We start from the raw sequence: 23,222 nt of genomic DNA, 5'->3' as shown, positions 1-23,222 counted from the left end.
TGACTAACCAACAACAATTTAAGGGGGGGATGTTAACATATATATATGTAAAATAGGAATAAGGGCATTATTATATTTTTGCATTTATTATCACTTACAGGACTATATGTTCCCTCTTCGATGTATGAAATCAATCAGGAAATGAAAATAATCTTCAAAGATCCTGACATGTAAACCTCAATTTTTCAATTTAAACTCCATCTCTTGTTCTTCTATCACTTTGTCTACAACTGAAAATAATAGCATTTTCTTACCCCGAGCTAGCAGGGAATGCTTCCCCCATTGGCCTGAGCAAGAAGGCAAAAACTCGCATAGATGTTTAACTTTGAGCAACCCACAGGACAAAACTAATTACAAACAAGAAAACTAGAGATCATTTTATTTCTATAAGAAATGGAGTAAACCTGAGCTCTACTAAGGCAAACTCTTTTAGGCTACTGACAAACAGATGGTGGTGCAGCGAAACTTGCTTCTAAAAGAACATTGAACATATTTTAGGGCTATTGACATCAGTTCTTGGTCAGAAATGCAATACACTACGACACTAATAGATCAGTTTAATGCACACAAATACACCATATCTTTATATTACCATGTTTATATACTGGTTCAAGGAGCTAAGCTACAGTAGGCCAAGTGGTAACAAAAACTTCCCTTTGGGACCCTGTATTGACAAAGTCAGCAACTTGTACAAGACATGGACTAAAGTTATATGCACACAATAGTATTGTTTCAAGGCTACAATCAATCATTCACAGCTCTACGCACATCAGAAGTCTTTGATCTTTTGAGGGAGGAGCCGCCTCAACAACCTGCAGGAGTTCAAGATACACCAATATGAGAGAGAGAACCGAAGAAATAGTTGAACTCTGCAGCACCAAGAACCAAAATACACCAATATAACATGTTAAAAGCCATTGGTCTACATGGTAAAGTACTGCAACCAGCATGCTGTGGATTATGCTTTGAACTTCATATTGCAATAAAATGATTGATATGAAATAGCTCTTAATGTGAGAAGGTCTACATGAAAAAGTACTGCAACCAGCATGCTGTGGATTATGCTTTGAACTTCGTATTGCAATAAAATGATTGATATGAAATAGCTCTTAATGTGAGGACATTTACAAATCGTGTACAGTGAACAAGAAAAACAAATAAATACAGCACCGATTACAAAATTTTAAAACACCTTTTCTAAACTATAATCTCACCACATCTTAGAAAATATAGCATTGCACTTTGCATATCAGCAAACAGCATGGCGAAAAAGTCAGATGCTTTGGTTTTTAAGCTTAACAGAGTAGAAAATCACATAGGGGTGCAAAAGATCTTTCACATATAAAAGAGATCAAACACCACCTTGTCCCTTACTCTTATCCAAAAATATAAAAAAGAACAAAACGACCTTCAACCAATATGTTACCAGTGATTGCAAGTGGAACCAGTGATTCCAGTAGCAAATATTTAGTTTAATGTGGGTAACTGTCTCACATCATTTTTTGAGATTCTAGGTAGGGAAGCAGCCCTCCTAAAATTGGCTAGTCAGAACTGGAACCAACTTATCATGGTATCAGAGCTAGGTTCAATTGCAATTAAACCAGGTCATGTAATCCATGTCGCAGGCCAGTCTGTCAATCCTACTGACCCTAGACATGAGAGGGGGTCTTAAGACTCTTAATGAGGGCAAAGTCCCACACAGTTTAGGCTTGGAATATCTTGGGTTCATAGGGGAAGTATCCTAAATTGGCCAGTCACTATTTGGGTCAGAACTGGATTCAACTTGTCAATTTGAAGGAAAAGCAATAATTTAGAAGTTTTGAGTTACCAAGTTTGGGATTTCTAACAAAATCACAAAGAATAAACACTTTTGAAACATATATTCATTGCTCAAAATTAGAATTTGTATTATATGATACCTAACCTGAAAGCCAGCTTTCCTGTACAGTTCTTGAGCGGGTTTATTGTCTATGTTGACATGAACAAATAATTGCTTCATGCCTGTCAATGACAAGATAAAATAAGGAACATGGCCATAAATGAAGTTACAAATTAAAATGAAGATAACACACTATTCAACCTTAAAGGGAGAGAAGAAAAAATACCTGTGGATATGGCCATGTCACTGGCTAGATACAACATATTGGTTGCTATGCCTTGACGACGGGCATACTTTGCGACACAGAGATTGGCAACATAGGCATATTGGTGAGCACCATATGCTTCATGGCTCACAAGCACAGCATTGGCCTTCTTCAATTCCTGGAAACAAGGTAAGACCATGGTTATGAGCAGCCAAAAATTCTATTCACCAGCAAGTTTCATTATACAAACAGGTAACACCTTCCATTTACAATCACTCAATCTTCTTCCTTTTCCTTTAAAAATAATGCTGCCTGTTAAAAGATATTCATTTTATTTCCCTTCAATAAATTCTTTTTCATTTCATTTTCTTTGATTATATAATTTTTCAGCAAAAGTAAGAAAGTGATACCACAAACTGAATATTAGCATCGATTTTTTCTCTCAGAAACACATTTCTGCCTTTCAGAGAAACTGATTATAATTTTTTTTGCAAGAAACTAATAATAACTATAATAATAGTATAATAAAAGTAAGAAATTGATCCAAAAGCTGAAAATTAGCATCAACCTTTTTCTCTCAGAAACCATATTTCTGCCTTTCAGAGAAACTAATTATAAAGTTTTTTGCTTCAAGAAACTAATTATAAAACTTTTTACTTCAAGAAACCAATAAACAACATAACCACATATGGTTACTATAACTTTATAAAAACCATTTTGGTTACTATTATAGTTATCATTGTTAAAAACATTTTCTTTCTTACAGAAAAAAAAGGAACCTTTTATTTTAACCAGAACTTAACTTAGCTTTGCTGCTCTCTGTCACTAGATATTAACTATTACTATGGCAGTAACTGGTTAACCAATATTGCGTCAATTTTCCTTTACCTACAAGACTCAAAAAAAAAATATTTTTTTTTTTTTGTTTTTGTAAAAAGTAAGAAGAGAGAGAGAGTTGAAGAGAGAGAATGAGAAGGAGAGAATATGGAGAGGCAAAAGCTGAAGAGATGAGCTGCTTTGGGGAATGTGAACGTCCCCCAAACTCTATTTATAATGCTGATCAAGTGCAATACTTAAGTGACCCTAATCTCCTTATATTTCCCATTCTATATGTCCTCTTTACATGAAACTAAACCAGAAAGTTTAATGTGTCAATGCTGATATGTTAAACATAAAGGCTGTTTTTTAATGTAAACTGTGGGACCCTCAGACGAATCTTGTCTATTGTTCATGACATCCAGTTTCCTGCCAAAATTAGTCCCAAGAAAAGTGACACAAATGAATGAATTTAACAAAATTCACTTCGCAGCTTACCCCAGGGAAGGTTTCTCCATGCAAAAACTGCTTGATGCTTAGGTCAAGGGTTCCTACAACACTGTTCAAAACAGTACGCCTCACATTTTTGTCTTCCTTTTTTACCTGAATGGCAGAAATCCTGTTAAACCTACCTCACTCCACTTACAAGTAACGCTAGGGCAGGCAAAGGTGATATATGTTGTGCAGGAACCATATATAAGAAAAGAAAATGGAAAAAAATGCATCTAGCTCACAATTATTTTCTTAACGATGTGCTTGCTATACACACACATGGGACCAGTCAAAGCCCAGGTAATGCACCAAATGATCAATAACAAACATAGATAAGCTCCTAGTTTTGACATCTTTCTGATGAAACCTTAACCATAATATGTTCAATTTCTTTTCTTTTCTTTTCTTTACTTTTCAGTCAAGGCAGGTAACAAGGGCAAGGTAAAGTTCTAACCATCAGGCTTACATGGCATGGAGTCTTGATGGCCCCCCTAAGGTAATTTTTTTTATCTTGAGTGCTGCCAGAGGCAGCATCCTCACATTGGACAATCTAGGTTGAAGCAGAACCACTGTTGCTTTGAGCATCTAAACATTAGTATGTCATGAATCTAATGATCATAATTTGTTGCACTGCACTACCACACATTAAATCTGGGCTCACTTGCCCAATGCAATCTACAAGGCCCCTTTCCCTGTTCTTTTGGTGGCTTTATCCAGCAAAGAATCTCGTGCAAGATGGCCTTCTTGGGCAAGCAGTGGGAAAAGCTTGTGTGACATACATCCTTGGGGCATCTGGAATGAAAGAAACAACAAGCACTTCAACAGCAACTGCTCGCCCATTTCTAAGCTAATCGAGAACATCACGAATCAGGGTGTTTTGGGCTTGACTATGCCCAAGTTCGAAGTTATCCCAGGAAGTTTAAACGGCAGCGATTTGTGGCTGGTTGGTAACATGTTGGATCCTTGCATGGCTCAGGATGTTGAGTGGACCCTCCCAAAGCAGCACCGCATCAAACTCAATTTCAACAAGTGCTCCAGGGTGACCCAGGAGTGTCTAGTTTGGGTGGTGTGTTCAGAAAGCTCTCACTTACACAGGACCTTCAGGCCATTCTGACTCGAATCAGCAGAGATCAGTGCTGTTTTGCAGAGGCTGAGGCTGTATCAGGAGCACTTCTCAGAGCCTTCGGTGGAAGCCGAATAAACATCAGTCATTAGCTGGAGCAAGAAGTTTAGAAAGCCTCCTTGAAGGCATTGGAATGCTTTTTTTTATGAGATCTGTAATCTTGCCAGTAATGTTGATTGTAACTTGTCTCATATTTGTCAAACGCCTAGCCAATACAACTCAACAGACCGGTTTGTTAAGTGCGGAAAGCCAAGTACCTAACCCATCAATGGACTAGGGGTAGACGGAACCTAACCCAGGTGGACCGGAACCACCTAGCTCTGACAATATTAACATGGGTATAATGGAATCACCAGTAATTTGGCTAAGGAAGGGGTTCATCATCAATTCCTCATTGTTCAGAACCCCCATCCTTAGTCTGTTGCTATTTTCAGCCTTTGTCCTTAATGATATTGCCTTGTTCAAGAAAAAGAAAAAAAAAGGCACACGATAAGTTTTCTTCTTTTTTACTAAATGCTTATGAGAAGCTTACGGGTAACAGTGAAATCAGTAATGAGTATAAAAATATCCAAAGGTCTTGATAATCATCACAACAACCAGATAATCTGTTCACAAACATATAATAACAGACAAATAGAGTGGTTAGGGGACAGGGGGATCTCAAAGTTCAACCCAGATTTAAAGATCTTTCAAACATAATGGGTTTATGTCTAGAACATACTGCAACAAGGCAAGAACACTTCAGTGAGTTGCCATGCCTCCCAGAGCATCGGTGCTTCAGTGCATAAAACTCCTGTGATAGGCCATAAATGGAAAAAAATGTCACCAGACTAGCCAAGAAGTTGATCAAAATTACGCTTAATGAATATAGGATACTATACTTAAAAAGATTCATCCAGTGGTTACTCACAAAGATATGTCAACTGAGTTTCATAGTTCATACAGCATAAAGATCTTGAGACAGGCACCTATATGCTAATCAAGTGTTTCTTAGCCAATGCAATTTGCTGCAGGGATTTCTCAGAGATAATTTTAGTTTTCAGAGACAGCAAATTAGCATCTTCTCTTGTTCGGGAAGAATTATGGACAAAGCTGTCAAGAGAATGCATTCCAGGTTTCACCTAAATTACTGCAAAATTACAAAATTGAACACCACTAATAGTAGGAAACAGTTATCAAGTTTATTAAGGACCATACTATGGCCTTCAAATAGTCAAAATGAAGAACAAGTAGAGAGAGATGTATTTGGTCTCACATTCCGAGATCTGCAAATTCGGCTGCAGATGTGTTAACCAAACAGAGAGCGTCCCTGCAATCTCTTGTTGTGAGGGATCTACTCACTCTTCCTTTGTAATTATTTTCTCTTGTTAATATAAATACATCTTTATCAAAAAAAAAAAAAAAAACAAGTAGAGAGAGAGAGAAAGAGAGAGAGAAAAGGATTCGTTAAAAAAATTGAAAATAAAATAAGAGAAAAGGGAAGTAAAGATAAAAGACAACTAGGGAGCATAAGGTTTAATGTTAACTTCCTTCTTTTATAACTTCTTTTTGAAATATTTGAAATCCCCATGAAATCAAAGAAAGACAGATAACCACCCACTTAAAGCATGTTTTCCATCACAAAAAGCCACAATATTTTTCTATTGAATGGATAAAGTAGCCATGCATATTATACTATGCTTTTAATCCTACATCATTATCATCCAGAAGATGGGCTCAATGGGGTTCCGAACCATGTACTTTTTAAGAACACTTAGAAGCATCATTCACCCATTCAAGGGAAATAGTTTTCTTTTAAAATGATACGACCTTAATTCAGTAGTCCTCTTTCAAAAGGCATAGAGAACATTGCACTCGGACAAGTGGCTATGATTAAGAGGGAACTAAGGGATAAAGCAGTTGACACATTTCAAAAAGTTTACTCCCAAGTGTTTCCCTGAATCCCTGCATGTTCTCTCCATTGTATTGGTCAATCTACTTGTGTTTTAATGAAGTGCTTCCATGCAAATTAATTGAGAATTCATCACTATCAGTAAGGAGTCTGTGCTGGGTAGTCAGGAAAAGCATGTTTGTGACATCATTCTCATTCAACTTTTAATAGATGCAACCATTTATAATACTCGAAAGACACAGAGTTCAAGTATATGGCCATGCACAAACTCACTTGCAAACACCAAATAAAAGCATAAGATGCAGAAAAAAAATTCATCAAATACAATGGGCTTCAAGCTTAAAAAAATTTGTCTGGCAAGTGACAATTCAGAAATTTAACCTGTTCAGCAAACTTCCTTTTGTAATTATCCATGTGTCTGGAAATAATACAGTGTCAGTGTTATTATGCACAAAAAAGTCGAACCAAACCACAGAAGATTACTAAATAGAATACTGAAACTGCACTTATGTCAAAGAAATGTTGATTATCAACAAGAAACTGACCGCATATAAGATAAGGACTCCCAATGAGCTTCAGCTCGTAGCCATGCCGCTGTCTGCCCCGAGAAATATGACAGAAACATTTAAAAACACTCATAAAAGGCAAAGTACAAACAAATGATACAGCTATCAAGACACAGGAACCAAAAAAAGGCACACCCAGTATTCTTCATCTAATACAGCTCCACGAGCAACAAATCGACCAAAGGCCCGTCTTTCCCTACTGCATAATTCCTGTTCACTCAGCTGCAGCCTATCAAAAGAGAGTTCAGGCAGTCTTGATATGTTACTATGGGTGACTGATGACTGCTGAATACTGTGAGAGCTATCATTGCACTGAACTTCAATGATTCTCCAGTGGTGGTAAGAAGCAGGAAAAGCCTCCCTACTGATCTCAAGAGAAAGAAATTCAAACGAATGAGAAATACTGCTTTGCTAGGAAAAGCCACATATAAGTTCTACTATAACATACTAGCTTTCAACCTCTTCTAGCCTGTAGGCACTAATAGGTAGATTGACATTGTATCAGAAGCATACTACTTTATGTATTAAGTACCTTCATCACTTCCACCTGGCATATTCTGACCAAATAAAAGGTTCAAATTATTTGTGCAATGCTTTGAAACCCAAATGGACAGTCAGTTCTATGAGTAATTTCATTCTTTTTGAAATAACTTGCTCAACAAGATAAATATCTCCACCCTTTCAGATCCAGTTAATTAAAAAACAATCTTGAACAACAATTTCACATGATTATTTCTTCTTCATTTCCATTAAATTGCTTCAACTAACCAGATGTGATAGTAGTGAACTCTATATCAGCAAACAAAACACATCTTTTTAGAATAATAATTTATAATTTTGGCATTCCATTTTTGCGTTCGTATATCATTCTATTGTTGAGAAATCATAGGTGAGGAGGCATTACTTTTTTCATAAGAGATGAGGTGATACTTCATAGTAAGGATGCATCAATCTCTAACTGCATTAACTCTTGGTCTTCAACAGTCTTTAAGTTCGAAAATATGATTGAGTAACCAGTAGTAAAATGAATTTACTACTAATATCTTGCATTCAATTTAACTGTCTAAGATATATGTAGCAATCTAATTACAAAGTCTCACAATAGATTGGTAACCAGTAGTAAAATGAATTTACTAGCAAAATCTTACATTCAATTTAACTTACTACATAATCACTTCCCAATTGTAGAAATGTGGTAAACACAAGTTTGCCATAGAAAAGTTCTTACATCATTATTAACCTTGTATCTTACATTCACATTTTCAAATGTTAGAACATAATTAGTAAAGGCAGAACATAATTAGTAAAGGCAACGTTCTTATATTATACATTATTAGAACATATGCAGTAGTCGGTTTAACAAAATAATAGGTATCCTGTGGTAGATTCAGTTCAGCATTCAACAGTGTTGCAGTTTAACAAAACAATATGTATCCAGTGGTAGATTCAGTTGAGCATTCAACACCCAACAGTAAAATCAGTTCAACATTGTGCATCCTTACCATAAGAAACTGCCTGGACTAAGATTTCTGGTTAAGCCAAAAGCACATTAAGTCGTGTATATAGGTTCGTATTAGTAATTTTATGTCAGAAGAAAACTACTTTTATATCTTTATATTTTCCATTCCTGTTTTCATCATAAGAAGACGATCCATGGAAATGGTAAAAAAAAAAAAAAAAAAGGATCTATGTACCGCAATCCAATGGGGTTGGAAAGAGGGTTTTTTTTTTTTATAATGAATCAACTTGTTCCTTATAATTTATTAACAACAGCTAGAACATGACTCTGGAGCTTATCAACATGAGCGCTTGTAATCAGAAGAAAAGATAAATCAACCTATTACCAGGTAATGACACTGATTTTCCTCTACAGTATGAATTCTGCATAAAACACATACCAAATTCTACCAAAAAAGGTGCCACTTTACCCGAATGAATATGAGACCCTGACGTTGCAGAACACGGAAATGCTCTTAGCCGCTTTCGATTGCAGTCCAGCTATAGAAGACGGACAGATTCGGAAATGAGGTAGGAAGCTTCCCCTAAGCAACATATCTCCGTCAATTTTCCCCTCAAAATGGAGGTCATCACCTACTTCCCCGAGCACAGCTCCGGATGCCACCAAATAAAGAGTTCAAAGAGAAAACATTTAGAAACAATAAAAATCCAGTCTTTCGAGATCGATGTTCTGCATTTATCAACAGAAGAACACGAAAATATGAAGAAGATGAGAGTAGAGTCGAAGTAAAAAAAGGAGCCTCCTATCCAATCCTTCAGATTCTAAAGTCCGTGATGAAATTTGAGCTGAGACAACACAAATTTCTCATTCATATATAGATTAGACGTAAGGAATTTTGAGCAAAAGGAGCCTCCTATCCAATCCTTCAGATTCTCAAGTCCAGGATGAAATTTGAGCTGACACAACACAAATTTCTCATTCAAATATAGATTAGACGTAAGGAATTTTGAGCGGATACTACTAAGGAAATAGGGGAGAAGGGAAAGGTCACCAGAAAATCCGAGCAAAACCTTAATTTAGATATCAGAATCACGAATAAAAACGAAGAAAAACAAAAAACATGAAATTCTAAATACTGAACATCTGAGAGACTGAGACTCATAAAAACCAAAAAGTATGGAGAGAAACTTAAAGGTCTAAGAAAGAGAAAAAGTTTTTTAAGTTAAAAATGAGCTGTCCGCCATTTTTTAAAGCAGGAGCTCCGAAGAGAAGGACGACAGCAACGCTCAGCCATGAGAAAAACAGAGAGGAGAAAACGTTACAGCTCGAAATATCGAAGCTAAAAAGGTCCAAAATTCAAATGGTCAGGTACCCAGGGTAAATGGAACGAATAAAAGGGAGACGAAGCGCCGAAGCCAGATCAGTCGATGACCACAATTTTTAGAAAGGCCAATCGTTGTTTTGGCAAAAAGGATTTGCGTATCTACCTCGGTAACGCCGACAATATCCGCTCAGTCAAGTACACGTGGCAGTGGCGGCTTCCGTGGAACCTTCCACGTAAAGGCGGAACCATATGAATGAGGATCCACATGACTCATGAGTGACGTGGGAGGGCATGGCGAAGTATGCATCAACTGGAGGTTTCGTAGGTTCCCGCCAATAATTGCGATTTTTTAATAGATTCGTTATGGACGAAGCTTTTAAAAAAAAGTCAAAACGAAATGATGTGGGACCAGACCTATCTAAGATATCGGTCCGAAATAACGGATAAGATAAAAAGTAGCGCGTCCTTTTGTGTATTCTTTAGCAATATTGGTGTTATCTCTTTCTCTAGAATGGCATTGTGAGGTAATGCTTACAAGAACTTCTTTTTCATTTGTTCCAAGTTGCAACTTTCCTTGACGTGCATTTTACCTCAAATCATAATCAACAGAAAACCAACAAGACTAATGACTTGTTAGGAACCACGGAAAATAAAATAAATTTAAATAAATAAAAAGGGGAGAAAAATATTTTTTATTGTTTAACAGCAAATAATTATTGATAACAATATAAGAGAGTTATTAAATTTCTCTCACAAAATTATAGAATTGGGAGAGAAAATAAATGAAATGAAAACTTGAGGTAAAATTTTAATCGTAAAATAATAAAAAATATTAATATTTTTTTTATTTTTTTCATCTTTCACTTGTATGCAAACAAGATAAACTATATTTTTCTTGTATTTTCTTTCTCATTTTCCATGGGCATCCAAATAAGATAAAATAAACATCTTTTGTTTTTATTTATTTTTTCTCTTTCTCTTTCTCTTCTCTTCCTTTCCTTTTTTTTATCTCCTCTTTTTGTGTTTCAAACATAGCCCAAGGGCCATGTTTGGAACCCACAAAAAAAGGAGAGAGAAAATGGTTTTATGTTACTTGTCATAGACAATTATTGAGAAAACATAAAATCACTTTCTCTCTTAGAGGGGTTAGTCCACAATGAAGTGGAATGAATTCCCCTCGTATTACCTAGTTCATCAAATAATGGCGTTAGTATAAAAAAAATTGAATTGAAGTGAGATTACACCATTTTATTCGCTCAGGCTAAACTGGGAAAAAGTTGATTCATACCTATTTTACGAATCCACCACTTTCCTCACGCAATGCGCATTGCTTCTTCATCGTCATTCACTATTCTCCTCTCCCTCTCCCTCGGCCTTCGTTTCCCGACAATTTTTTTCGCTCCATCTTCTTCCTCTCGTCTTCGCTCTCTTCACCCCATCCCCCCCCGGCCGTCGACCTTCCTCCCTCTCGACCTCCATCGCAGAGCACAGGAGTCTCTTGGCCTCTCGGCTTCCTCCCTCTCTTCTCACTCTCGATGTACCGTCAAAGCGTCGCCTCCGTCGCCATGGCCCGCCGCTGAGGAAGACGATGGTTTAATTTTTCCTAAGTTAAGGAAAAATTAAACCATCATAATAAGAATAATATTTTTATTTTTTATTTATAAAATAATTATTTTTATTTATTTAATAGATTTATTTATAATTATTATATTAAATTAGTGATTTAATAGTCATAATTGAAATGTTTTTAAAATAAATATGTGATAATTTTTTTGGTTTAATTATCCCATTGCTATAATTAATTAAACCAATGGTTTTAAATTTTGTGACAATATATTATTAATTATTAATACATAAAATATATATTATGTTATTGATAAATATATTTATTTATTTATTATATTTATTTTATTATTATTCTATTAAATTAGTGAGTTTTAAAGTTAAAATATTTCTTATGTTATTAAAAATAATTTATTTATTTATTATATGCACTTCTGTTATTTTTTAATTTTTTTATTAATTTTTAATCATTTATTCTAGCCATGCGTAATTATTGTATTAATTTATAATAAACTATAATCATTAAGTAATATAATATAATTTTTTGTTAATTAAGATATTAACATATTTTAATACTACACGTTAAATCACTTATAAGTGTAGTAACCATGTTTATTTTGGTTAATTATCTATTTAGGTATATGTTCTATTTAAGTATATTATAAAAAGTTACTCATTCTCTTGTTTATATCGTACTTTTCACTTGGGGTACTAACATTGGAATTTGTTTTCCAGCGCACTTGAACTCGTCTACACTAACACCCAAGGAGAAGTTGAAGTCGAATCAATTAATTTAAGTTCAATTCAATTCTTCACTTCAATTCAAGTTCATTGTGGACTAACCCCCCCTAGTTAATGATTTTTCTCTCCAAAATGATGGAATTTGGGGAGAAAAAAAGAAGAGCTTAAGAGAAAATCTTAATAATCAAAATTTAAAAATATTGTTAATTTAATTTTCTTTTTCTTTTTTCACGTGTATCAAAACAAAATAAATTATATTTCTCTTCCATTTTTCCATCTAATTTTTCATGGGCATCCAAACAAGAAAAAAAAAACTATTTCTTTTCTTTTATTTTCTCTTTCTCTTTCTCTTTCTCTTCTCCCCACTTCTTGTGTTCCAAATACAATACAAGAGCCAATTTGGAACCCACAGAAAAAAGAAAAAAGAAAAAAACATAAAAGATAATTTTTTTTTGTTGTTTAGCATTATTGACAGAAAATAAAATAAAATAAGAGATAAACTCTCTTAGTTAATATTTTTGTTCTCACAAAATGGTGGAATTTACAAAGAAAAAAAATAGGAATTTGAGAGAAAATAATAATCATAAAAATTTTTAAAAATTGCTAATTTTTGTTTTATTTTTCACGTGTATCCAAATAAGATAAACTATATTTCTCTTCTATTTTTCTCTCTCGTTTTCCATGGGCATTCAAACAAGAGAAAGAAATCGCTTTTATTTTCTTTTTCTTTTTTCTCTGCTTAATGTGTTCCAAAGTTTGACATTTTGGTTTATTACGAAGGATAAACTCTTCTCTGTCTAATTGGTTTTGATAGCTCAACTTTATTTATTCTGGTTCATATAATTGGATGTCATGTTCACAAAGGACACAAAAGTAGGTAAAAACTAAACCAATGTCGTATATTTGTTGAGAGTCAATTACTTTCAGTTATATTTTAACTCTTAACATTTTTTTAATAAGAAAGTGCCTGAGTACTCTTTTTTAATTATTTGGTAGCTTTTGTTGTAAAATGAAAAAATTGGCACCCCTGGTGTTGCTTTTTGTTGATATTTGCGAAATATGTTCTAACATCAAAAGTAACGAATCCCAAGGGAAATATACCAGAGTTGGTAGCCCGCAGCTCCAAGCAAGGAACGGTTTTCTCTTATGACAGAAAGGTCGTCGACCGCGTCGAGTCCACTTAACTTATCCCTTTCGTCAATGGCAAGAAAAGGAAAGTTTTTGAAAAACCGATGGGTCCCTTCAAATTTTGTCCTTTTCTACATTGCCTTGGATCTTAGAATATTTAAAAACGTTCTAGTTTCACCCGCTTCCTTCTGTCCAATTTTCGCTTGTTGGTTGAGCAAGACGGTGACTTGTTACTTTGGTAGATATCTCAAAGTGAGCTCCACGCCGCCGGTCCATATCCGTTCGATCATGATCAATCATCTGCTTGGGCCCACTTGTTCGATCGGTCGTTTTTGCTTGTCGGATTTGGCTGAAACTTCTAAGCGATCTGTTGGTCATTTTTTTGACTTTAAGATTAGAAATATTCGTTCCAAGTTGGACGATCAGACGCGCACTCATGGCTTGCCTGCCCCGCCCTTGGGTAGATCTCGTGTGCTGTTGAAACTGTATGCCAGCGCATCTCTACCGTAAGTATGTATCAGGAGGTGGGACAACCGCCAGATTGGTCCGTTCTTCATTTTTGTAGGCCCCACCAGGCGAAGATGATCGGTTCTTCAAGTAGTCCTCGGACTACAATGTCTGTGGTTCTTCTTCCTATCCACGGGAGCAGCCTCAGCAGGCAAGTTGCTGTCCTTGTTGATGCTTACGTGTTAGCGTCAATCGCCGGGGTGCGTACGCGCGCATCGCCACGCAACATTGAGTGACGGGGAAGCGGAAGAGTGATATAAGACGGAAACGAAGTTCCCTGCCGCTCAGGATTCCGCAACTGTGGCATGATCTTCTCACAGTTCCGGTCAGATGCTATCTTATTCTCTGTCTTCGGATTAGAGAAGACCGAACTGATTGCTTCTTCTTGGCTACAGTTGCAGTCAGGTTAGAGAACGGATTCAAGTTAATTAGACCAGATTAGCTGGTGAATTTGAATAGTTCGATCACTTCCTTCAAGCCGAAATCGGACACAATTATGTTTTCGGTTTTCACAATCATTTTTTTCTTATACGAAGCTTTTCTATTGTTCTTCTTAAACTTTTTGTTGACAATATGACTGGCTATTATCACTTTTACTATGCTTCACTTCGGTACAATTGAAGTACATTCAGGCCTTGTGAAACTGTCATTTGGTAGAGTTGGATAACTAATTCTACCTTTCTTTATTTTGGCAAGAAACTGCGAACCTGTTAGCTCTTCTTTTGTTCTCTTCAGGACCCTGACGAATGCCACTTCGTCAATTCCCACATTTTCTGTTTAACGATTTCTGCTACTAGGTATCTTAAGGTTTCTCTGCCATATGTAGATTTCGTTCCTTTCTTCCGATTCGTCTTACCGGTTAGAGTGTGTTAGGTGTTTTTTTTTTCCTCCATTCCCCCCGGTATTCTTGCTACGTATTTGATGTGTTTGGTTTTCTTTTACCTTGAGCAGCAAGTGCAACTGTTTTTGCATTTTTTGTGCTGTCTATAAACTCACATTTTACATGCAATGTCAAATTTGATCTTTTCAGCGAGAGTGCCTACTGTGTGTGATTTTACCTACTGGATAGCTCAATCGCATGGAAGCATGTTACAGTTTCCAATATATTTTTTACAACATTGTAATAATTGTTGGTCCCTTTTATGGTTAATGCCACATCTACGATACTATTTCATGAATCTTAACTTCGTTATTATGGCACTGGTTGTTATGAATCTCCCACCAAACTTCTATATATAGAATTTGCTGATGGCATTTGAGGTTGCCTCTGTTATCTCCTTTCTCAAAAAGTAACTGAGCCATCTGCTATAAATGCCTGCAGTGCTGAATTAAATGCTACAAGGGACAATGGGTGTCTATTCGGCTTCTGCTGGTCTTATGATCTGCCTGATACTTGCTTTGTGGGCCCCATATAGAAGTTTTGCTTTTGAAGTAGATGCAAACCAGACTGCGCAACTCAGCATTGATGCTTCAGATGGGCGCCCAATCCCTGACAATCTGTTTGGTATATTCTTTGAGGTGAATCATGTGCCTAAATCTATCTGTACTTCTGTAAACTCTTGTTGCTGACAATATTTGTTGTTTTTAAAATCTGCTTAGCACTTTATTGGAAGCTTAAGCCCTCTTGATCTGTGCTGAACAACTTCAAGCATATTTGGTTGCTTTTTTTCTATTATTAAGGAGCAGAACATGTGAATGGTGATGGGAGTGTGGAATATATTGATGTTGAAGAGACTTCTGACTTCTAATTCTGAACATCTTTTATGTGCTTTGCTTTGAATTGGGTGTGTTTAATGGGTTGGTTCCAGTTTCTATATTCATTGGCGGTACAACCTAGATTTCTTCTTGAGCAATAGAAAGAATATTTAGATGCTGGTCTTGTCCTACGTTATCAGATATCTTTGAAAGACTTTTGGGTTTTGCTTGTATCATCCTTCTATAGACAATTACATACTTATCTCAATTTCCACGTGCAAGTTATTTTGCCTCTAAAGCTGCTAGTTTTCACTCATTTTACAATGGGTAGACTTTGTTCTTGTTAGAACTACATTTCATAGATCAAGAAACTTCTGTTTAAGCTTGGAATTTTATCTTTAATCTGTAGGAACTATGTAGTATTAATGCAAATATTTTGGGTTCCATTTGTTTTTTCTGTAATTTTATAAATACAATGGACTGAACCTCTCTCTTTCAGGAGATAAACCATGCTGGAGCGGGTGGGTTATGGGCAGAACTTGTAAGCAATCGAGGTAATCTGGAGTGGAAAATTTTCTTTCATGAATATGTTTCTCACAACAAAGAACTTGTCCATAAATTAGTTTACAAGCTGTATCTAATTCCAGACATTTTTTTTTGGTTTGATTTTCTTCGTGAGTACATCATTTTTTTTTCTTCTCTTTCTTATTTTGTTCTAGCTTCTACCAGATTCTCTATTTCAGTTGTAATGAAGTGACTTTGATTCTCCAGATCAAGTTCGTTATATATATTTTCGAAAATAAATATTAATTTTAGTTCTGGGAGCTTATTCAAATCAGGGAAAGCATATAGATTAATTACTGGAAACTGCATTCAGGTTTTGAAGCTGGAGGTTCCAGCACTCCTTCAAATATAGATCCATGGACTGTAATTGGGAATGAGTCATCAATATATGTAAAGACTGAGCTCTCATCCTGTTTTGACCGTAATAAAGTTGCACTCCGGATGGAGGTAGTATGTGACAGTGAAAGCTCTACTAATATTTGTCCTGCTGGTGGTGTTGGTGTCTACAATCCTGGTTACTGGGGAATGGTAAGAGATCTCCAAGAGCTTCTCTATTCAAGGCAATTTTTGCTACTATTGGATTTCCACTTTATCCATATTTTTGGGAGTTCTTATCTTTTTTTGGCCTTCATATCCAGAACATTGAACAAGGGAAGACTTATAAAGTGGTTTTTCACATTAGATCAATGGGGGCAGTAGACTTATCTGTCTCATTTACAACCTCGAATGGACTGCAGCAACTGGCAACTGGCAAGATTACGTGAGCATTTTCTTGTTTCTTTGCGAATTGGTAAACTTTACATATTGATAATTGCATTTTGGTCTTGATAGTATCTTGGTCTCAGTGTGGCTTCTTATCGTCCTGCAGAGGTGCCTCTTCACAATTTTCAAACTGGACAAAAGTAGAAATGCTTTTGCAATCAAAAGGAACAGACCATGCTGGAAGGCTTCAATTGACAACTTCCAGAAAAGGAGTGATTTGGTTGGATCAAGTATCTGCTATGCCCTTGGACACATATAAGGTATTGGTATTTCTTTGTTCATCCTGTAGTTCTGAAAATTGGTAAGAGATTCCATGAGCTAATATGAATGCTGTAGTTCTTGTAGTAGATTATTTGTAGATCATGATCTTGTTTAGAAAAGTTATTATGTAAAACGTTAGGGCACATCTTCACTAAATTGGCTTTTAAAATTTCCCTTTTTAATCTCTATACAGGGGCATGGCTTTCGCAAAGATCTTTTCACAATGCTTCAGGATCTGAAACCTCGGTTTTTTAGGTTTCCAGGTAAAAAGAGTAGAAACCGATCCAGTTGAGGATATGATCTTTGTAAAGAATGAGATGTTGATTTTTTTTCCACTGATAATCTATCTTAGAATTGGAGATTGTCCAAGATGATACTTGCAGAACAGATCATTCATGGATTATTTAATAAAGTACAACTTCTTGATGGACTGTGTCAAGAAAATGTTGAGCCTTAAAAGGAAACCTTTTGGCCAGGCTTATGTTCACTCAGGCCATGGCCAAGCCACAGTAATAGGAAGTCTTTTTTAAAATGATTTCCCCCATATGACTTTATTTTTTTGCTGCTATTGTTTTAGGTGGCTGCTTTGTTGAAGGTGAATGGTTGAGAAATGCGTTCCGTTGGAGAGAAACAATTGGTCCTTGGGAAGAGAGATCTGGTCACTTTGGTGACGTTTGGTTTTACTGGACTGATGATGGACTTGGATATTTCGAATTTCTCCAAGTAAGTTTTTTATAGAACCCACGGTTTCAGGTTTTAATACATAGGTTCTGATTGGAATTAGAGCCATCTGTCTTGGGCTGAGGGGGAATCAGAGACCTGCTACCAGGGGCTGCCTCCCTTTCTATGTGGCATTTTAGGAAGATGCTTTCTTTGATGAGCCAGGCTGAGCAGACCTGGACTGGTTTTCTATCTTTAATGCTAGGAATTTCCTAGCATGAAATGAGTTGGAGGACTTGGGCGAGTGATTTGGGTATCTATCATGGTTTGATTCCATTAATGACAAGCCCTAAACAGCCATTCACACCCTAATATACACCCTTTCTATCAACGACAATCTGTTCTTCTGTGCTTGCTCTTTCATGTGGATCTGGACTGCATTCCCCTTCCTAAATAACTGGGGCCCTTGTTTATGGGCTTATTTTTAGTTACATAAAGGTGGGCTCAAGTTGGGAAAAGCTCGATACAGCTTTAACTAACCCATTTCCAGTCAAAAGCTTGAACTGTGTAACCTTTACATTTTTTCAAGCCGCTCTCACCATCTTTTCTTGCTGCAGCTAGCAGAGGACTTGGGTGCTGCACCTGTATGGGTGGTCAATAATGGTACTTTCATCAGTTCTGAAGTTCTCTTGTTGATGGCTCACTCATGTCTCATTCAATTCTGTGCTTTCGTTTTGTTTTTTAAACAGGAGTTGGTCATAGAGACCAGGTTGCAACTTCCAATATCTTGCCATTTGTTCAGGTATTCATAATTTCTTGCAATATGAGTGATGGAAAGAGAATGACTTAATTTGAGCTATCAGGTACTTGTTCTGATATGTTTGCTTTTCTCCAAGAATATCTAGGTGACCAGCTTTTATTTCTTTCCAATTTAAATGCAGGATGCTCTTGATAGCATTGAATTTGCAAGAGGAACGGCTGATTCAAAATGGGGATCTGTTCGGGCTGCAATGGGGCACCCAGAGCCTTTCAACCTGCATCATATTGCAGTCGGAAATGAGGACTGTGGGAAACCATATTATCGAGGTACCTATAACACATATGTATATTAAGCTGTGGGAAAATGATATAATGTGTGCAAGCAGCATATTTGGATGAGGTTTGTACTGTCACTTCAGAGTATAGGGTGTCCCTGGTCTGTTACAATTGAGCCTCACAAGATCATCTCTCTAAATGGGTTGATGTGCATCCTGTCACTGAGAGGCCTCAGTTATGGTGAACATGAATGGTGCTTTATGAAGTTCTTACTCTGGATGCTGAGGCTCTGACAAAAATTGCTTCAATAGGGGAATTACACAGGAAAGCCATATCTAGATGCTATTTCTGCTAACTGTTTTTTTTTTTTACCTTTGCTAAACAGGCAATTACCTCAAATTCTACTATGCTATAAAAGATGCATATCCAGACATTAAGATCATCTCAAATTGTGATGGATCTTCTCGCCAACTGGATCATCCTGCTGATATGTATGATTTCCATGTATGTGTTTCCACCCAGGGATTTATTATTTTCACTTATAACTAGACAATCTTTGTGTGTAAACATATTACTTTTCTGGACAGACTTACCCCAACAATGCTAACAGCATGTTTTCAATGTCTCATCAATTTGATCGCACAACAAGGACTAGTTCTGGCCCAAAGGTAGGATGCCATTAAGATACTTCGTAAGTTTTCATATACTACAATTATCTATGTATGATTAGTTTGTGCTAAATTTCAGGCATTTGTAAGCGAGTATGCTGTGACTGGTAATGATGCTGGACATGGAAGTTTTGTTGCTGCACTAGCAGAGGCAGCATTTCTTATCGGCTTGGAACTCAACAGGTGTGCTTATTCATTTCTCGTTAGTGGAGAGATATATGTTTTGTGAAGATTACTGTAATATTCTGTGCTTCACTGTAATATATCTTTTACATGTTGGTACGAAATCCCATCTTTTATGATACCATAATTCTGGAAGAAAGTTTTCTCAATTTCCTTATGTATAACACAAGAGCATCCTCTTAGTGCTGCAAGTGTTTTCCGTATTCATTCAAGTGGTGGTAAGTGCTTGTTTATAGCATGTAGAAAGCATCTATGGAAGTTTTCTGTCTACTTTTGTATAACACAATAGTATCATGTTGCTGCTGCAAATGTTTTCTGAATCAATTCAAGTGGTGATTACTGATTGTCCATAGCATTCGCTAAGACATCTATGGAAAATGATACTCACACTTACTCTTTTGGTCCAAGTGGCTTTTCATTTCCATGGTAAGTGTCAGGTTCTCATATATTTTCCACCTGTTATTTGTACTCCTAGAAACAAGAAAAATGGCATTTTTACTGCCTCTAGATCTAAATATTTGTAATTAATTCTGAGTATGTTATGTTGAGTTGTGTCATTTTTTGTCCGTCCAGTGATGTTGTAGAGATGGCAAGCTATGCACCTCTTTTTGTCAACGACAATGACCGAAGGTTTCTATTCTATCCAAACTAATCCAAACTATCGTTCATTGTATTTTGAGTAGTATGTTTTTTTTTTTCTTTTTGGCTTCCTCTTCAAACATATAGAATGTTCGTTTCTGTTTTCCTGATGTCTTTTTTTTTTATATGTTTAATAAAGGTGGAACCCAGATGCCATCGTCTTCAATTCATGGCAACAGTATGGAACTCCTAGTTATTGGATGCAGCACTTTTTTAAGGAATCTAGTGGTGCTACTCTTCTTCATTCCACAGTCCAAGCAAATTCTTCTGTTTCTTTGGTTTCCTCTGCCATTACTTGGCAGAGCTCTGAGGATGACAGCTTTTACCTCAGAATAAAGGTTATTGCTCTTTTCTATCAATTTAATATCTTCTTTTTTTGGGTTAATACTGTCAAATATATACTTTTTTTTTTAATGTTGAACCCATGCCCTAGTGAGACTTGAATTCTCCCCTGCCCACCCCGCCTCATCCCTCTATGTGTGGCCATTGACCAAAGGGTCAATCCCATAGTGTTTTAGATTTGATGATGTATTGTACTGAATTTAATTTCCTCCCTCATGCACTTGTGGTTGCCCAAACAACGTACTTTTGAAAGACTTCTCATTTAATTTCTGACATATTGTATTGTTGCATACTTGTCTTCATCAGATTATATCATCAGAATTGTTTTCTGACATGTCGTCATGCATACTTGTTTTCTGTTATAATGTTTCGCCCAACCAGCATTCATCAGAATAGGTTTTTATTTCGAAGGATTGCACCTGTGTCCACAGACAAAGGAGCAGGGCGAAACTCACCTTTCTTTTCCCCTGATAGTGAGCTTTCTGGAAAGGGTCAACTTTCCTGAGTCTGTTTCCTTGCTTTTCATGGTCTCCTCCAAGCTTTATTACAGCTGTTTGAATCTATTTGTAGCATCTTTTCCTCAGAATAGTGACTTAATATGGCTACTTTCTTATATATCTCAATTTTCCTGCTTAACAAATAACAGGTTGTCAACTATGGAAGTAACGCTGTGGATCTCAAGATTTCTGTGTCTGGCTTAGACGCTAACTCAATCAGTCCAACTGGGTCAAAGAAGATTGCACTTACGTCCAGCAATTTGATGGATGAAAATTCTTTCAAGGACCCAAAGAAGGTAATAGTCATGCTATTTGCTTGAGTTGCATGCTTTGTATGTTTTAGGATTATCTTCAAAATGATATGCTGTAGCTATTTCCTCTCTCCGGTAAATGCTGCTTTCGAATGAAACATGTTAAAAACCATTAATATGGTTGCTAACGATAACTTCATGTTGTGATAAATTGATTGGTTTGGTGTGCCACACATAGATGGCCGCAGGACCAAATACCAGAACTTTTGGATAATAATGGAAAAGAGCGGCCTAACTGCATTGAAGTGACAAAATTTATCACTCAGAACTTAAAAAAATATGGCCACATAGTAAAAGATTATTTGCTGCTGGAGACTGCATCATTCTTAGAGTATTCCTCTTTTTGATAAAACAAATTGAGCTGTTTTAGATCGTCTCATAGAACATCCAAGATAATTATATACAAGTAATTCAAGACTTCAAGTGATCACCTTCATGCTACGTGTGTTTTATTTTACAGCATATGTAAACATTGATCTTAATTTTTGTGAGTTGGAAAAAATAATTGTTGTTCTATGTACTAATTTTCGTAGTGTTATAATTCTACAAAAAATGTCTCCTCTCGACTGTCATTCTATGTGAATTATAATAGGTCTCACGATTGTTAGTATCGTACTATTTAATTAATTGAAATTGTGAATACCATTATTTTATTATTGTAATGAGTTATCTACCCCCTATCATGTAGGTGGTGCCAGTGGGGTCTACCCTAACAAATGCAGCTACAGAAATGACCGTTTCGCTATCCCCACGTTCCTTGAACGCATTGGATATATCTCTCAATCCAGCTCTCAAACCAGTATACGAATCATCTATGTAAATTAAGCAAGAAGGCAAGACGAAAGGTCCATCGGCTGGGTGACCCGAGAATGGACAGGGAAATTGCTTGATGGAGATTGAAGAGTGAACACGTTGGCGTAGAACGTATGCAGCTGCTACCGCTACCGAATATTGATCCACGGATCGTTCCTCTTTAACTTTTCTTTGACATAAATAATAAGTTTCCATCTAAATTATGTTGTACGAATAGTTCGATTTATAATATTTATCTTCGTCCCGTATTTGGTATCGTTTTTATTTTGGTGACCCACCATCGATTTGGTGGTTACGGAATGAGATTCTCCGGGCAAACGCGCAATTGTATCAATTTGAGTCTTAAAAGAGCCAGGTGAGAACTAGGTAGAATCAGTCAATTTTCTACAAACTTGTCTCGGAGTGTTGGCTTAGATTTTCTAATGTCTAGTATAGAAACAATTAGCTGTTGTATTATCTGTCTAAATAGTATCTCTCTTGTCCTTTTGCTGACCTTGTGCGAAAACAACGTTCTAACCAACTTGATTTGTCTGTCACGCTCAGAAGCCTGGATCCAGCTATTTGCTCTTTCATCGAGATTCTTAATTTCTATTCCGAGATTTTAGACGAAGTGGAGGGATTGTGCCCCTCCTTGTAATCTTGCATTAAGAGGATAACAGTCGCGAGGAACAGAGAAGTTGCCATAAAAAAAGGGGAAAGCGTGCTAAAAAGAAATCCACTTCTCGGTGCGCCGACCGTGGGATAAGAAATGCTCATTAGTAGAGGCTGAAGTCAAGGCCAAGTGGCCGAAGTGGATGAAGAGATAGGTAATAAAACCAATAAGCGATCAGTATTTTGGATCAAAGAAGCGTTAGAGTCCTATTCAAAGAGTAATCAATTTTTTCAGGTACTTGTCACACTATGCCACTGTAATGTGCACGAATATTAATTGTCACTGAAAATGAGCAACCTACCAGCCCTTACTGACCCCCTACCCCCCCAAGGGCATGTATGTTCACGTCCTAAAGAGACGATATTGGAAAACCCACTTACCGCATTTCCTGTTTTCCAGTTATTTGTTTAATTATTTGCCTAACTTTAGTGCTGGTGTAAATAACC

At 36.4% G+C, this 23,222-nt stretch overlaps 2 protein-coding genes across 6 annotated transcripts; one reads left to right on the top strand and one right to left on the bottom strand.

The window, feature by feature from the left end:
• Window positions 1-508: 508 nt before the first annotated feature.
• On the bottom strand, window positions 509-9,874 carry LOC137955341 (GCN5-related N-acetyltransferase 6, chloroplastic-like). 4 transcript variants are annotated; one of them, XM_068802243.1, is made up of 9 exons: window positions 8,901-9,874; window positions 7,108-7,336; window positions 6,952-7,004; window positions 6,788-6,824; window positions 5,237-5,308; window positions 3,399-3,503; window positions 2,106-2,262; window positions 1,920-2,001; window positions 509-812 (listed from the first exon to the last, which is right to left on the bottom strand). In XM_068802243.1, the coding sequence occupies exons 1-9, from the start codon at window positions 9,023-9,025 to the stop codon at window positions 770-772; spliced, it is 903 nt and encodes a 300-aa protein (XP_068658344.1). In that variant the 5' UTR covers window positions 9,026-9,874; the 3' UTR covers window positions 509-769. The 4 variants fall into 4 exon arrangements, with proteins under 4 accessions (XP_068658344.1, XP_068658345.1, XP_068658343.1 ...); XM_068802242.1 differs by having other exon boundaries at window positions 510-812; window positions 1,925-2,001; XM_068802245.1 differs by having other exon boundaries at window positions 510-812; window positions 1,925-2,001; window positions 7,108-7,201.
• Window positions 9,875-13,890: 4,016 nt separating this feature from the next.
• On the top strand, window positions 13,891-22,372 carry LOC137955337 (alpha-L-arabinofuranosidase 1-like). 2 transcript variants are annotated; one of them, XM_068802236.1, is made up of 18 exons: window positions 13,891-14,099; window positions 15,016-15,212; window positions 15,889-15,943; window positions 16,267-16,481; window positions 16,592-16,713; window positions 16,822-16,975; window positions 17,170-17,239; window positions 17,554-17,699; window positions 18,254-18,299; window positions 18,386-18,438; window positions 18,578-18,722; window positions 19,057-19,175; window positions 19,259-19,339; window positions 19,419-19,522; window positions 20,096-20,152; window positions 20,301-20,499; window positions 21,150-21,296; window positions 22,000-22,372. In XM_068802236.1, the coding sequence occupies exons 2-18, from the start codon at window positions 15,027-15,029 to the stop codon at window positions 22,129-22,131; spliced, it is 2,031 nt and encodes a 676-aa protein (XP_068658337.1). In that variant the 5' UTR covers window positions 13,891-14,099; window positions 15,016-15,026; the 3' UTR covers window positions 22,132-22,372. The 2 variants fall into 2 exon arrangements, with proteins under 2 accessions (XP_068658337.1, XP_068658338.1); XM_068802237.1 differs by lacking the exon at window positions 13,891-14,099 and adding an exon at window positions 14,377-14,491.
• The last annotated feature ends 850 nt before the right edge of the window (window positions 22,373-23,222 follow it).

The sequence above is a fragment of the Aristolochia californica genome, unplaced genomic scaffold (assembly GCF_029961685.1).
Source record: "Aristolochia californica isolate CCGP_79_NKW_82.1479 unplaced genomic scaffold, dmAriCali1.0.hap1 SCAF_2, whole genome shotgun sequence".
Taxonomy (NCBI): domain Eukaryota; kingdom Viridiplantae; phylum Streptophyta; class Magnoliopsida; order Piperales; family Aristolochiaceae; genus Aristolochia; species Aristolochia californica.
Note: the sequence above shows the minus strand (reverse complement) of the source record. Positions and strands in the feature narration are given on the sequence as shown.

Bases quoted from the DNA above. Each gene is read 5' to 3' on its own strand.
- LOC137955337 (XM_068802236.1), top strand. From the start codon at position 15,027: ATGCTACAAGGGACAATGGGTGTCTATTCGGCTTCTGCTGGTCTTATG. The intron at 16,482-16,591 runs GTAAGAGATCTC...CTTCATATCCAG, and splicing joins ATCCTGGTTACTGGGGAATG to AACATTGAACAAGGGAAGAC. The intron at 16,976-17,169 runs GTATTGGTATTT...ATCTCTATACAG, and splicing joins TGCCCTTGGACACATATAAG to GGGCATGGCTTTCGCAAAGA.
- LOC137955341 (XM_068802242.1), bottom strand. From the start codon at position 9,025: ATGTTGCTTAGGGGAAGCTTCCTACCTCATTTCCGAATCTGTCCGTCT. The intron at 3,504-5,236 runs GTATGTTCTAGA...TCTGCCATTCAG, and splicing joins AGTGTTCTTGCCTTGTTGCA to GTAAAAAAGGAAGACAAAAA. The intron at 2,002-2,105 runs GTATTTTTTCTT...TGTCATTGACAG, and splicing joins TGACATGGCCATATCCACAG to GCATGAAGCAATTATTTGTT.